This window comes from Salvelinus fontinalis, chromosome 36, assembly GCF_029448725.1.
Source record: "Salvelinus fontinalis isolate EN_2023a chromosome 36, ASM2944872v1, whole genome shotgun sequence".
In the NCBI taxonomy this organism is placed as follows: domain Eukaryota; kingdom Metazoa; phylum Chordata; class Actinopteri; order Salmoniformes; family Salmonidae; genus Salvelinus; species Salvelinus fontinalis.
In genome coordinates this window covers 4,458,441-4,475,084 of record NC_074700.1, presented here as the reverse complement: position 1 = coordinate 4,475,084, position 16,644 = coordinate 4,458,441, and the positions used below count along the sequence as shown (strand labels likewise).

Below are 16,644 nucleotides of genomic sequence, written 5' to 3'. Positions count from 1 at the left end.
TGTGGATTTAGAACGTCCAACTTTGATTTGATAGCGAAAACCGGAAAAAACTGAAACCTGTTAAAACAAAACCTTTCATTTCAAGATAATGTGGGCTATTTTCTTCATTTTTCTGTTTAAATAAAATACATAATTTGAACAAACATAACTGTGGCTATTTATCTTGCAGTAAAACTGTAAATAATATTTAAAATCTCAAGAGAAGACAAGTTAGTTTAAAGTGTAATGTTCTCTTACTTAGAAAATAGTCATGATCATATAGGCCTAGACAATATCCAAAACTAACATCAGTGAATTCATAAATTTTCAGTGATTTAAAGTTGTACACATTGCCTTGCAAAAGTATTCATCCCCCTTGGTATTCATCCCCCTATTTTGTTGCATTACAACCTGTCATTTAAATTGATTTTTATTTGGATTTCATGTAATGGACATGCATTAAAATAGTCCTAATTGGTGAAGTGAAATTTAAAAAATAAAATGTTTTTTAAAAAATGTAAAAGTGGTGCGTGCATATGTATTCACCCCCTTTGCTATGAAGCCCCTAAATAAGATCTGGAGCAACCAATTACCTTCAGAATTCACATAATTAGTTAAATAAAGTCCACCTGTGTGTAATCTAAGTGTCACATGATCTCAGATATAATATATATATATATGCACACACACGTCTGTTTTGAAAGGCCCCAGAGTCTGCAACACCACTAAGCAAGTGGCACCATGAAGACCAAGGAGCTCTCCAAACAAGTCACAAATTTGTGGAGAAGTACAGATCAGGGTTGGGTTATAAAAAAATATTCAAGACTTTGAACATCCCACAGAAAACCATTTTAAATCCATTATTTTTAAAAATGGAAAGAATATGGCACCACAACAAACCTGCCAAGAGAGGGCCACCTTCCAAAATTCACAGACCAGGCAAGTAGGGCATTATTCAGAGGCAACAAAGAGACCAAAGATAACCCTGAAGTAGCTGCAAAACTCCACAGCAGAGATTGGAGTATCTGTCCATAGGACCACTTTAAGCTGTACACTCCACAGAGCTGGGCTTTATGGAGGAGTGGCCAGAAAAAAGCCATTGCTTAAAGAAAAAAATAAGCAAACACGTTTGGTGTTCGCCAAAAGGCGTATGGGAGACTCCTCCAAACATATGGAAGAAGGTACTCTGGTCAGATGAGACTAAAATTGAGCTTTTTGGCCATCAAGGAAAACGCTATGTCTGGCGCAAACCCAACATCCCTCATCACCCCAAGAATATCATCCCCACAGTGAAGCATGGTGGTGGCAGCATCATGCTGTGGGGATGTTTTTCATCATCAGGGACTGGGAAACTGGTCAGAATTGAAGGAATGATGGATGGCGCTAAATACAGGAAAATTCTTGAGGGCAACCTGTTTCAGTCTTCCAGAGATTTGAGACTGGGACGGAGGTTCACCTTACAGCAGGACAATGACCCTAAGCATACTGCTAAAGCAATACTCAAGTGGTTTAAGGGGTAACATTTAAAAGTCTTGGAATGACCTAGTCAAAGCCCAGACCTCAATCCAATTGAAAATCTGGGGTATGACTTGAAAGAGATGGAGCAGTTTTGCCTTGATGAATGGGCAAAAATCCCAGTGGCTAGTTGTGCCAAGCTAATAGAGACATACCCCAAGAGACTTGCAGCTGTAATTGCTGCAAAAGGGGTCAGTACAAAGTATTGACTTGGGGGGTGAATAGTTATGCACACTCAAGTTCTGTTTTTTTGTCATATTTCTTGTTTGTTTCACAATTAAAAATATTTTGATCTTCAAAGTGGTAGGCATGTTGTGTAAATCAAATGATACAAACACCAATAATCCTTTTTAATTCCAGGTTGTAAGAAAACAAAATAGGAAAAATGCCACGGGGGGTGAATACTTTCGCAAGGCACCGTAGTTCTACCTTTCTACACAATATCATAACACATTTTTCCAGTCGTAGGTAAACTCAACAAAGGATTCAATTATTTTGCTGTGTATTTCAGATGGAATGAAGGCCTTTATAATGTACCAGAGGCCACCAAAATAGAGCTCCTTCTGCAAAAAAAAAATCCAACCCGGGGGTGCAGGTACCTGGCCGGCTACTTTTTCTATTTGGATGGCTACTCTATGTACTTGTGTAAAACACTTGGTTAAATTTAGCTAAGAGGAAAAAATATTGCGAGAGAATGACTAAGCATAGGCCAAACAACCACCTGTCTTTCCATCAAAATATCAGGCATTAGATAAAGTTCTCTGACACCTACTTCTTCCTTACAGCTATTGCTCACTTCATCTTTGTTCAGCGAGTAAGTTATCTGTTTTGCTGTAAACAAGGCCTGCTACGATCTGGTCTATATAAAGACAGCCATGTCAAAATGCCTCAACAGACCAGTAGGCACCATCATAAAAGCAACTGCATTCGGTGAGGACTGCTATATATCGAGGGCCGGATTAGTCAAAAATCTTTTACATTTACACACTCCCCCTTCTCGCACTCTTTCTGACAGAAAGTGACATTCCTTACCATGCCGCCCAGTAAAAAAAAGCTACGTTTCTCCCCTGGCCCTGTGTTTCCTCTTGCATCATTGTGTTAATGCCAGTCAGCTGACGGGCAACACGCACACACTCTGCTCTCTGTGCTGCAATCCTGTGCAGCATGTGCTGGTTAAAAAAAAGACTGCAGAATCCAGTCCCCAGAGAGCAGCACACTACTCCTCTACCTTGCAGACCCTTCCCCCTATACGCCCTCCAGCTCTATCCCAGCCCTCACACGCTCGCTCCACTACGGGCTGCTTTTGATACTATAGCCAACCAACCGCTAAGAAAAATGTCAGACTTTTTTTGTTGTTGAGATTTTGCTTGGGAAAAGGGCACAGACAGAATATAATGCAGGTTTATTAAACTGTGCACTCGCTTACATGCATTGACACCTCTGCAACGTCACACATAACGTTATCTCAATACTGAGTGTAGCAGTGTGAGTGCACATGGGAGTCTTTCCCTGGTTCACAGTTCTTCACTCTGCTGACCTCAATCCAACATTGCCAGTATAAACGCTCATTACATCACGCTGGCTGTGAAAATCCTGGAGAGCAATCACAAAATAAGGCTGGTCAATGTCAAGTATCATATGATGATGATAATAATGGTTTGACTAAGGGTCTTCCTCAGGTGAATCCAATGTCCTTTGATCATCCTGGAGATGTCTCTACAACTTGATGGGTGTTCAGCTGTGGCCAATTGAATTGTTTGGACATGATTTCTTTTAAATAAACCTGTCTATATAATTGTTACATTACAGCCTTATTCTAAAATGGACAAAAAAAAATATCCTCAATCTACACACCACAATGTTGTTTAAATTGATCATCCTTGAGATGTTTCTGGACTCCAATCAAGTTGTACTTGTGGTAAATTCAATTGATTGGACATGATTTGGAATGGCACACATAATATATCTATATAAGGTCCCATAGTTGACAGTGCATGTCAGAGCAAAAACCAAGCCATGAGGTCGAAGGAATTGTCTGTAGAGCTCCGAGACAGGATTGTGTCGAGGCACAGATCTGGGGAAAGGTACAAAAACATTTCTGCAGCATTGAAGGTCCCCAAGAACACAGTGGCCTCCATCATTCTTAAATGAAAGAAGTTTGGAACCAACAAGAAACTTACTAGAGCTGGCCGTCCGGCCAAATTGAGCAATCGGGGGAGAAGGGCCTTGGTCAGGGAGGTAACCAAGAACCAGATAGTCACTCTGAAGGCGCTCCAGAGTTCCTCTGTGGAGACGGGAAACCTTCCAGAAGGACAACCATCTTTGCAGCACTCCACCAATCAGGCCTTTATGGTAGAGTGTCCAGACGGAAGCTACTCCTCAGTAAAAAAGACAGTCTGCTGTGAGTTTGCCAAAAGGCACCTAAAAAGACTCTCCAACCATGAAACAAGATTCTCTGGTCTGATGAAACCAAGATTCAACTCTGGCCTGAATACCAAGCATAACGTCTGGAATAAACCTGGAACCAAACCTACAGTGAAGCATGGTGGCAGCATCATGCTGTGGGGATGTTTTTCAGCGGCAGGGATTGGGAGACTAGTCAGGAGAGGGAAAGCTGAACAGAGCAAAGTCCAGAGATCCTTGAAGAAAACCTGGTCCAGAGCACTCAGGAACTCAGACTGGGGTGTAGGTTCCCCTTCCAACAGAACATTCCTAAGCACAAAGCCAAGACAAAGCAGGAGTAGCTTCGGGACAAGTCTCTGAATGTCCTTGAGTGGCCCAGCCAGAGCCCGGACTTTAACCCGATCGAACATCTCTGGAAAGACCTGAAAATAACTGTGCAGCGACGCTCCCCATCCAACCTGACAGAGCTTGAGGGGATCTGCAGAGAAGAATGGGAGAAACTCCAAATACAGGTGTGACAAGCTTGTAGCATCATACCCAAGAAGACTCAAGGCTGTAATCACTGCCAAAGGCGCTTCAATAAAGTACAGAGTAAAGTGTCTGAATACTTGAGTAAATGTTAATTATATATTTTTTAAATAAAAATCATTATTGGGTAGTGTGTGTAGATTGAGGGGGGGGGGGACTATAATACAATTTATAATAACGTAACAAAATGTGGAAAAAGTCAAGGGGTCTGATTATTTTCAGAATGTACTGTACATCAGAGCAGAAAATATACCATGATTCCAAGTAACTGTCCGTAGAGCTCAGAGATATCGCAGATATATCTATCTGGGGAAAGGTATAAAACAATTTCTAGAGTGTTGGAAGGTTCCACGGGTACAGTGGTCTCAAGCATTGGGAAATTGAAACTACCCAGAGCTGGCCATCCAACCAAACTGAGGTCAGGGAAGTGACCAAGAACCCAATGACCACTCTGACAGAACTACAGAGTTCGTTAGCTGAGATGGTAGAACCTGCCAGTAGGACAGTCTATAGCACTTCACCAATCTGGGCTTTATGGGAGAGTGGCCAGATGGAAGCCACTCCTGAGAAAAAGGCACATGACATAACAAAAAGTGGAATAAGTCAAGGGGTATGAATACCTTCTGAAGGCACTGTACATGCTTCTGCCATTCTTCAATGACTCAACCTTTTCAGCTTTGTAGCTTACAAGCTGGTGTGTGTCAAAATAACCACAGAACTACTGTACCAATTATCAATATATGCAACTGCTCCTGAATATTCAAGCTTCAAAAGAGTCAAAGTGAAACGTATCATTTCAATTTCTCAGGAGTGCATGAGCAATGCTGTGAGTAGACTACGCGTACAAAAACATGGGGTGAAGAGATGTGGCGACACTGGAGTGGAACGGCACTTACTTCATCGGATGCTGAACGCAGGCACTGCACAGCGGCTTGCTTCTTTATCTCCTCCAGACTTAGGTCCGTCCCTCCTCCTTTCTTCTTACTCTTGCCCCATTTCTTCCCAGTTCCCTTCTCCCAGCCCAAGATGTCATTTTCCTGCACACACAAAATCCCTCCACGTCAGTCATTTAATGGGACAGCTCGTCTAACAGGAAAAGGAAATGCAAGTTTTAGAACATTGTAAATGTAAGAAATTCAAGAAGGCTTTAAATCAATAGGTTCACTTACAAATCACCTGACTCATAATGAATACGAAACAGAACCCTCTTCTTCATTGGCTATGTTTATGTTTAGTTTAGTAGGATCCCCATTAGCTACTGCACATGCAGCAGCTACTCTTCCTGGGGTCCACATAAAATGTACAAATACATGACAAAGTACAGAACAGTTAGACTAGAACATAATATACTGCATTACATTTTTTTTTAAATAGTTATATATTGGAAAGACACCAAGAGACAACAAAAATACTATTTACACACTATTCATATGTACAGTATATATGAATATGGCCCATCTACTGTTGCTAGCCCCAATTCTGACTTGTGCTCTGATATCTGCTCTTGTAAAAGCCTGGGTTTTCTGCACGTTAACACTAGATGCTTATTACCTAAAATGGGTCAATTGAAATTGCGGGTTCACAGCTCCAATCCAGATGCGTTGGTCGTTACTGAAACGTGGTTAAGGAAGAGTGTTTTGAATACTAAATGTTAACCTTTCTGGTTATAACCTTTGTTTTTGGCAAGACAGATCTTCCAAAGGTGGGGGAGTGGCAATATTTACCAAGGATCCCCTTCAGTGCTCGGTTATTTCCACCAAGTCTGTCCCCAAACAATTTGATTTGCTGGTTTTAAGCATTAAAAAACCTTTTCAATAGCTCTTTGTTGTCTTTTGCTGGGTACTATAGTCTTCCATCAGCACCGGCCTGTACCCTACCTGCCCTAAGCGCACTCCTGGCCCCTTACACTAAGTCTGAATTTGTCCTGCTAGGTGACCTAAACTGGGACATGCTTAAACCACTTGACCAAGTCCTAAAGCAATGGGACTCCCTAAATCTTTCTCAGATTATTATCATTTCAACAAGGTATGACTCCAAACACCCAGAAAAGGCTACTCTCCTATATGTTATCCTCACAAATAAGCCTGATAGGATTCAGTCTGGTGTTTTCTGTAATGACCTTAGTGATCACTGCTTTACAGCCTGTTTGTAATGGCTGCTCAGTGAAACGACCTGTCCTGATTTGTCATAGATGCCTGCTAAAAAAACATTAATGCGCAAGCCTTGTAAAATGGTATAGAATCAGCTTGATCCCCTCTGTCGAAGACGCTTGGACCTTCTTTTTTGATATTTTCAGTGGTAACAAACACGCACCCATAAAGAAAATGAGAATTAAAAACAGGTGATCGATCTTGCAGAGTTGCTCCACCTCAAGATCTGCATTTGGCGAAAGGCTTGGCACACACATACTCATGCTGACTGGCTCTCATTCAGGCAAATGAAAAATAAGTGCACTCAGGTTATCCAGAAGGCCAAAGTTGGTTACTTTAAGGAGCAGTTCTCCCTCTGTGGGTCTAACCCCAAGATGTTCTGGAAAACGGTTAAAGACCTGGAGAATAAACCCTCCTCACAGCTACCCATGTCCATTAATGATGATGTGGTTGTTACTGACAAGAACATGGCTGAGCTCTTTAATCACCACTTCATTAAGTCAGGATTCCTATTTGACTCAGCCATGCCTCCTTGCCCGTCCAACATTTCCTCATCTCCCACCAGTTCTATTGCGACTATCCGACACTTCTCCCTCTTTTTCCCCTGCCGCGCTACAAAGTTTCTCCCTGCAGGCGGTCACTGAGTCCGAGGTGCTAAAAGAGCTCCTGAAACTTGACCCCAAAAAACATCTGGGTCAGATGGTTTAGACCCTTTCTTCTTTAAGGTTGCTAACCCCATCATCGCCAAGCCTTTCTCAGACATTTTTAACTGGTCTCTCCTCTCTGGGAAGGCACCCACAGTGCATTCTTTATTTAAAAAGGGGAAGATCAAGCTGATCCTAATTGTTATAGGCCTATTTCTTTTTTGCCCTGTTTATCAAAAGTGTTGGAAAAACTTGTCAATAATCAACTTACTGGCTTTCTTGATGTCTATAGTATTCTCTCTGGTATGCAATCTGATTTCCGTTCAGGTTATGGATGTGTCACTGCAATCTTAAAAGGTTCTCAATGATGGACCATTGCCATTGCCCTTGATTCTAAGCATTGTTGTGATGCTATTTTTATTGACTTGGCCAAAGCTTTTGATACGGTAAACCATTCCATTCTTGAGAGCTGGCTAAGGAGTAATGGTGTCAGAGGGGTCTTTGGCCTGGTTTGCTAACTACCTCTCTCAAAGAGTGCAGTGTATAAAGTCAGAACATCTGCTGTCTCATCCACTGCCTGCCACCAAGGGAGAACCCCAAAGCTCGATCCTAGGCCCCACGCTGTTTTCAATTTACATCAACAACATAGCTCAGGCAGTAGGAAGGGTATGCACAAAACCACAGGAAAGAGTGAGCGCAACATTACATTTAAACTACTCAATCAGTGTGGGGAGTGAAGTCTCTGATGGGCATTGACTAGAGCAGTCAGGTATATTTTCTGACATCGCTATTAGAGTCAGTAAGATAATCTTTGTCTTGACTTGTTATATTTCATCACTGAAAATGTCTGTTCACATAGGTTGACCCAAACAGTACAAACATCTTCTGAGCGTGACTCCTAATCTTTGGAAAGTTTTGTCCATCGAGAGATGCATAGAACCTTGTCAGTGACATTGTTTTGATTAGAAAACAAATCACTCCATCAGACTGAAGATCGATCAGCGTAAATTGCAGGTCAGTGGGAGCGTTATCCACATTGAAGGTGAAAGGAGAGGAAACCAACAGCATGTCATTTTCCAACACTTTGAAATCCTCAAAACGATGAGAAAACTCACTGTTCAAAGCACACAGCAGCAATGTATACTTCTCCCGCTGGTCATCTGATAGGGAACAGACTAGTAGTGTTGGAAGGTGGGTGAGATTGTTGGCTTCTACTTGGCGGGTCAGGGGGAGTAATTTTCCCTTGAAGGCTTTGACAAGGCTGTACATCTGATGTGCAAAAAGGCCCTTCCCTTGTAGTTTGGAATTCAGTTTATTCATGAGGGCCATGATGTCCACGGTGAAGGCAAAATCAGCCAACCATTCTTTATCTTGCAGTTGAGGGAAATCCACATTTTACTTTCATTTGCAAACACTCAGCAATCTCCGACTTCAGGTCCCACACCCTTTTAAGCACCTTCCCCAAACTCAGCCATCTCACGTTTGTGTGGTAGCGGAGATCTGCATGACCCGACTCTGTCTCTTCCAACAGTGAGACAAACTGCCTGTGGTTTAAAGATTCTGCTCTTATGAAGTTCACCACTTTATTGACTGTATCCACAACATGGCTCATTTTCAGGAGACATTTACAGAGCACCTGATGAATAATACAATGCAGGAAAATTATTTTCTGATCTGGACTCAGCTCAGCTACTTGATCTTGTATCCTTTTCAAAAGGCCAACGTTTTTTCCTGTCAAGTTTGGGCACCCATCAGTGGTCACACTGGATAACTTTTCAAAACTCAGTCCCAGCTTTGCCACACACCTCCTCCAATAAATCTTTCCGCGTGGCTGTGCGCTTTATTGACTGCACTGAAGCAAGCTCCTCTAATTTCAAAGTCTGGTCTTACGCCTCGTTACATTGTCTTTCAACTGCTTTTCCATGTTCTCTGCGATGTCCTCAACACGCCGTGTCACTATTCATTTTGACAGCTCTTTCTTGTCGGGGCAAAATATTGCTGCAGAGTCAATTAAACATTATTTAATGAATTCGCCCTCAGCGAATGGCTTATGTTTTACAATTTTGTGGGACAGTACATAGCTAGCTCTCGCAATTCCGTCGTTTGCTGAATGCAGTTTGTGAAAAGTCCTTGCTGCTTCTGCAACTGAGAAAGCAACTGTTTCGATGCACTTGCCCTCTGCTCAGGAGACATATTCCTATATTTCTCTGCATTAGAGGTTGACTGATTATGGCTTTTCAACGCCGATACAGATTGGAGGACCAAAAAAAGCAGATACCGATTCAGGTACGTTTAAGCTACTTGCTCAGAACATGAGAGCATACGAAAGCTGGTGGTTACTTTCAACAAGAGTCTTCAATATTCCCAGTTAAGAAGTTTTAGGTTGTAGTTATTGTAGAAATTATAGGACTATATCTCTATACCATTTGTATTTAATATACCTTTGACTATTGGATGTTCTTATGGGCACTTTAGTATTGCCAGCCTATTCTCGGGAGTTGATTGGCTTGAAGTCATAAACAGCGCTGTGCTTCAAGCATTGCGAAGAGCTGCTGGCAAACGCAGGACAGTGCTGTTTGAATGAATGCTTACGAGCCTGCTGCTGCCTACCACCGCTCAGACTGCTCTATGAAATCATAGACTTAATTATAATAAATACAAGCCGTAGGTCATTAATATGGTCAAATCAGTGAAATACGGGACCATTCCGTATTTTATCGAATGGGTGGCATCCCTAAGTCTAAATATTGCTGTTACATTGCACAACCTAAAATGTTATGTCATAAATATGTAAAATTCTGGCAAATTAATTACGGCCTTTGTTCGCAACGAGCCATGTGGCCCAAACTGCTGCATATACCCTGACTCTGCTTGCACAGAATGCAAGAGAAGTGACAATTTCCCTAGTTAATATTACCTGCTAACATGAATTTCTTTTAACTAAACATGCAGGTTTAAAAAAATATATACAGTTGAAGTCGGAAGTTTACATACACTTAGGTTGGAGTCATTAAAACTCGTTTTTCAACCACTCCACAAATTTCTTGTTAACAGACTATAGTTTTGGCAAGTCAGTTAGGACATATATTTTGTGAATGACAAGTCATTTTTCCAACAATTGTTTACAGACACTAGAATTCACTGTATCAAAATTCCAGTTGGTCAGAAGTTTACATATACTAAGTTGACTGTGCCTTTACACAGCTTGGAAAATTCCATAAGTATGGCTTTAGAAGCTTCTGATAGGCTAATTGACATAATTTGAGTCAATTGGAGGTGTACCTGTGGATGTATTTCATGGCCTACCTAAAGACTCAGTGCCTCTTTGCTTAACATCATGGGGGAAAAAATCTAAAGAACTCAGCCAAGACCTCAAAGAAATTGTAGACCTCCACAAGTCTGGTTCCCCCTTGGGAGCAATTTCCAAACGCATGAAGGTACCACGTTCATCTGTACAAACAATAGTATGCAAGTATAAACAACGTGGGACCCCGCAGCCGTCACACCGCTCAGGAAGGAGACACGTTCTGTCTCCTAGAGATGAACGTAATTTGGTGCGAAAAGTGCAAATCAATCCCAGAACAACATTAAAGGACCTTGAGATGGAGGAAACAGGTACAAAAGTATCTTTATCCACAGTAAAACAAGTCCTATATCGACATAACCTGACAGGCCGCTCAGCAAGGAAGAAGCCACTCCTCCAAAACCGCCATAAAAAAGCTAGACTACGGTTTGCAACTGCACATGGGGACAAAGATCGTACTTTTTGGAGAAATGTCCTCTGTTCTGATGAAACAAAAATAGAACTGTTTGGCCATAATGACCATCATTATGTTTGGAGGAAAAAGGGGGAGGCTTGCAAGCCGGAGACACCATCCCAACCGTGAAGCACAGGGGTGGCAGCATCATGTTATGGGGGGTGCTTTGCTGCAGAAGGGACTAGTGCACTTCACAAAATAGATGGCATCATGAGAAGGACAATTATGTGGATATATTTAAGCAACATCTCAAGACATCAGTCAGGAAGTTAAAGCTTGGTCACAAATGGGTCTTCCAAATGGACAATGACCCCAAGTATTCTTCCAAAGTTGTGGCGAAATGGCTTAAGGACAACAAAGTCAAGGTATTGGAGTGGCCATCATAAAGCCCTGACCTCAATCCTATAGAAAGTGTGGGCAAAACTGAAAAAGCGTGTGCGAGCAAGGAGGCCTACAAACCTGACTCAGTTACACCAGCTCTGTCAGGAGGAATGGGTCAAAATTCAACCAACTTATTGTGGGAAGCTTGTGGAAGGCTACCCGAACCATTTGACCCAAGATAAACAATTTAAAGGCAATGCTACCAAATACTAATTGGGTGTATTTAAAAGCTGGAATAAATCACTCTACTATTATTCTTACATTTCACATTCTTAAAATAAAGTGGTGATCCTAACTGACCTAAGACAGGGAATCTTTACTAGGATTAAATGTCAGGAATTGTGAAAAACTGAGTTTAAATGTATTTGGCAAAGGTGTATGCAAACTTCCAACTTCAACTGTACTTGAGTATTGATGTTTATGGTTAGGTACATTAGTGCAACGACAGTGCTTTTTTTTGCAAATGTGCTTGTTAAATCACCCGTTTGGCGAAGTAGGCTTTGGTTCGATAAATTAACAGGCACTGTATTGATTATTTGCAACGCAGGACAAGCTAGTTAAACTAGTAATATCATCAACCATGTGTAGTTAACTAGTGATTATGTTAAGATTGATTGTTTTTTTACAAGATAAGTTTAATGCTAGCTAGCAACTTACCTTGCCTCCTTGCGGCACTCGCGTAACTGGTGGTCAGCCTGCCACGCAGTCTCCTCGTGGAGTGCAATGTAATCGGCCATAATCGGCATCCAAAAATACCGATTGTTATGAAAACTTGAAATCGGCCATGCCGATTAATTGGTCAACCTCTACTCTGCATGCTTCGTCTGCAGTGTCGGGACAAGTTGTAGTCTTTCAAGACAGCGATGCCCTCTTTGCAAACAGCTTTCCCTGATACCTCAACACAGAAATATTTAGATGTCCACTCTTGCTGGAACAACCTACATTCGTTGTCTACTTTCCTTATCTTTGAAAAATTTATTTTGAGCTAGCTACTATTTGTAACTGTGACGTGTGTGTCAGCCTGTTAGTCACCATCTGTCCTCGTGCAGTTGTTATTTATACGTTCCTTCAAAAGAAATTACATAATTACACAATGGCGAGTATTCATTGAGCTTTTAATTTGAATAACAAATACGTTTTTCTAAACTTTACTATCGCAAATTCTTTGTTATCTGAGCATGATTCCGCTGGCCACTTTGAATCAGGTCGTGGGCTGCATATGGCCCCCGGGCCGGCCTTTGCCCAGGCCTGGTTTAGAGCTTGAGGTAGTCACCTCATACAAGGACCCGGGAGTATGGCTAGACGGTACACTGTCCTTCTCTCAGCACATATCAAAGCTGCAGGCTAAAAGTTAAATATAGACTTGGTTTCCTCTATAGTAAATCGCTCCTCTTTCACCCCAGCTGCCAAACTAACCCTGATTCAGATGACCATCCTACCCATGCTAGACTACAGAGACGTAATTTATAGATCGGCAGGTAAGGGTGCTCTCGAGCGGCTAGATGTTCTTTACCATTCGGCCATCAGATTTGCCACCAATGCTCCTTATAGGACACATCACTGCAATCTATACTGCTCTGTAAACTGGTCAGCTCTGTATACCTGTCGCAAGACCCACTGGTTGATGCTCATTTATAAAAACCCTCTTTGGCCTCACTCCCCCCTATCGGAGATATCTATTGCAGCCCTCAGCCTCCACATACAACACCCATTCTGCCAGTCACATTGTTTTAAAGGTCCCCAAAGCACACCCATCTCTGAGTCACTCCTCTTTTCAGTTTGCTGCAGCTAGCGAGTGGAACGAGCTGCAAAAAAAAATAACCTCTTCATTCAAACACTCAAACATGGACACTCATACTGACAGTTGTGGCTGTTTCGCGTGATGCTTTGTTGTCTATACTTTTGCCGTTTGTGCTATTGTCTGTGCCTAACAATATTTGTACCATGTTTGTGCTACTACCATGTGTTGCTACCGTGTTGTTGTCATATGATGCTACTGTGCTGTGTGTCTTAGGTCTCTCTTTATGTAGTGTTGTCTCTTGTGATGTGGGTTTTGTCCTACATTCTCAATACCAGCCCCCCTCCCCGCAGGCATCCTATTGCCTCTTGGTAGACAGTCATTGCAAATATATTTGTTCTTAACAGTTTAATTATTACCGAACATCAATATGGTACAGTTGATCTGTGTCAAAACCGCATATTTTTTTTAATAGACATTTACCTCTCCCAATCTTCACAACAAATTTGTCAATATGACTTGACCATGATAACGGACTATCCAATGCTAGGAGTTCAACTTCTTCAACGGTTCAGGGCTAAGAGAAGGCTTTGAACCAAATACAATTGTTTTAGATGTATTTCAGAACAGTTTATTACCCATGCTGACACTAACTGTAACTCCTTGCTAAGAGTCTCAGTGCGCTCACTGGCTGTAGGTGCTGATGTATAGTGTGCAATCGTCAGCATACAGTCATTTTAGCTTCTTCTAAGACAAGTGACAAATCATTTGTAAAAACAGAGAAGATTAACTTTACTTTTTCCACATTTTGTTACATTACAGCCTTATTCTAAAATTACTTCAATTGTTTTTTCCCCCTCAATCTACACACAATAACCCCGTAATGACAAAGCAAAAACCGGTTTAGACAATTACAAATAAAAAAATTCTATATCAAATTTAAATATCTATTCAGACCCTTTACTCAGTACTTTGTTGAAGCACCTTTGGCAGCGATTACAGCCTCGAGTCTCCTTGGGTATGACGCTACAAGCTTGGCACACCTGTATTTGGGGAGTTTCTCCCAGTCTTCTCTGCAGATCCTCTCAAGCTCTGTCAGGTTGGATGGGAGAGTCGCTGCACAGCTATTTTCAAGTCTCTCCAAAGTTGTTAGATCGGGTTCAAGTCCGGGCTCTGGCTGGACCACTCAAGGACATTCAGAGACTTGTCTCAAAGCCACTCCTGTGTGTTCTTGGCTGTGTGCTTAGGGTTGTTATCCTGTTGGAAGGTGAACCTTCACCGCAGTCTGAGGTCTTGAGTGCTCTGGAGCAGGTTTTCATCAAGGCTCTGTACTTTGCTCTGTTCATCTCTCCTTCGATCCTGATTAATCTCCCAGTCCCTGCCGCTGAAAAACATCCCCATAGCATGATGCTGCCACCATGCTTCACCATATGGATGGTACCAGGTTTCCTCCAGACGTTATGCTTGGCATTCAGGAGTTCAATCTTGGTTTCATCAGACCAGAGAATCTTGTTTCTCATGGTCTGAGAGTCCTTTTGGTGCCTTTTGGCAATCTTCAAGCGGGCTGTCATGTTCCTTTTACTGTAGAGTGGCTTCAGTCTGGCCACTCTACTACAAAAAGGCCTGATTGACAAAGTGCTGCAGAGATGGCTGTCTTTTTGGAAGATTCTGCCATCTCCACACAGAGGAACTCTGTCAGAATGACCATCGGGTTCTTGGTCACCTCCCTGACCAAGGCTCTTCTCCCCCGATTGCTCAGTTTGGCCAGGCAGCCAGCTCTAGGAAGAGTCTCAGTGGTTCCAAATATCTTCCAGTTAAGAATGATGGAGGCCACTGTGTTCTTGGGGACCTAAAATGCTGCAGAAATGTTTTGGTACCCTTCCCTAGATCTGTGCCTCGACACAATCCTGTCTCGGAGCTCTACGGACAATTCCTTCAACCTCATGGCTTGGTTTTTGCTCTGACATGCACTGTCAACTGTGGGACCTTATATAGACAAGTGTGTGCCTTTCCAAATCATGTCCAAACAACTGAATTTACCATATTTCTAGAAACCGGTTTTCGCTTTGTCATTATGGGGTATTGTGTGTGATTCATTAAATCGTTTTTTCAACCCCTTATCAATTTTAGAATAAGGCTGTAACATAATATGGAAAAGGGGAAGGGGCCTGAATACTTTCCAAATGCACTGTATCTGACGTTAGAGAAGCTCCCATTGAAGAATACTCAGTTCTACTGGATAAGTAACTCTCCAACCATGTGATGGCAGGTGATGTAAAGCCATATCAAGTGAGTTTTTTTTCAATAACAAATTATGATCAATAATATCAAAGGCTGCACTGAAATCTAAAATACAGCTTTTAGCCAATCATCAGTTGTCAGAGTCACTGCAGTACAAGTTGAAAGTCAGTAGTTAACTTATTACAAAAATATATGTTTGTTCAAAACAATTTTCTCCATTAGTTTACTAAGAACAGGCAGCAACTTGATTGGGTGCCTGTTAGAGCCAGCAAAGGGTGCTTTACCATTTTTAGGTAGTGGAATTACTATAGCTTCCTTCCACGCCTGTGGATACACACAATCCTTTAGGCTTTTGTTAAAAACATGGCAAATAGGGGTGGAAAGTCTGCTACCATTCTCAATAGTTTGCCCATCTCAGTTGTCTATACCTGGTGGCGTATTATTGTTGATGGATAACAATAGTTTTTAGACACAAACTTGACCAAATTCAAAACACCAATCCTTCCATCATATTTGAATATTGAAGATCTAATAATGAGAGTAAACTGTTCAAATGTCATTTCACTTCTCAGTTTGTCCCCTTTACCAGTGAAAGTAATTGAAATTGTCTACAGTTGCCGGAGAGGAAGGAAACCGATCTGGGATTTCACTATGAGGCCAATAGTGATTTTAGGATGAACTTAGGATGGTTCAACATTTGTAGTTACTTTGCAATATAAGCCTAAATGACAAAGTAAAATGAAGGAAGCCTGTACAGAATATGCATCCTGTTTGCAATAAGGCACTAAAGTAAAACTGCAAGAAATGTGGCAAAAAAATGTACTTTATGTCCTAAATACAAAGTATTATGTTTGGGTCAAATCCAACACAACACGTCACTGAGTATCACTTCATATTTTCAAGCATGGTGGTGGCTGCATCATTTTATGGGTATACTTGTCATCGGCAAGGACTAGGGAGTTTTGCACAAATCCTCGAGGAAAACATGGTTCAGCCTGCTTTCTAACAGACACTGTGAGACAAATTGACCTTTCAGCAGGACAATACCCTAAAACATGGCCAAATCTACACTGGAGTTTCTTACCAAAATAGTTAATGTTCCAGAGTGGTCTAGTTACAGTTTTCTGAAATCGGCTTGAAAATACATGGCAAGATTTGAATGGGCTGTCTAGAAAGGATCAACCACCAACTTGACAGAGCTTGAAGAATACATTTTTTAAAAAGGTGCTCATTTTGTACAATCCAAATGAGCAAAGCTCTTATAGGAATTATCCAGAAAGACTCATAGCTGTAATCGCTGTCAAAAG

At 41.6% G+C, this 16,644-nt stretch overlaps 1 protein-coding gene across 1 annotated transcript in view; it reads right to left on the bottom strand.

Moving 5' to 3' along the window:
* The window catches only part of LOC129835055 (uncharacterized protein KIAA0232-like), a 41,691-nt gene that overhangs the window by 10,376 nt on the left and 14,671 nt on the right, over positions 1-16,644 (bottom strand). The window contains exon 3 of the mRNA XM_055900402.1: positions 5,322-5,462. Within this exon, the coding sequence (XP_055756377.1) occupies positions 5,322-5,462 (141 nt within the window). The remainder of the gene's footprint in view (positions 1-5,321; positions 5,463-16,644) is intronic.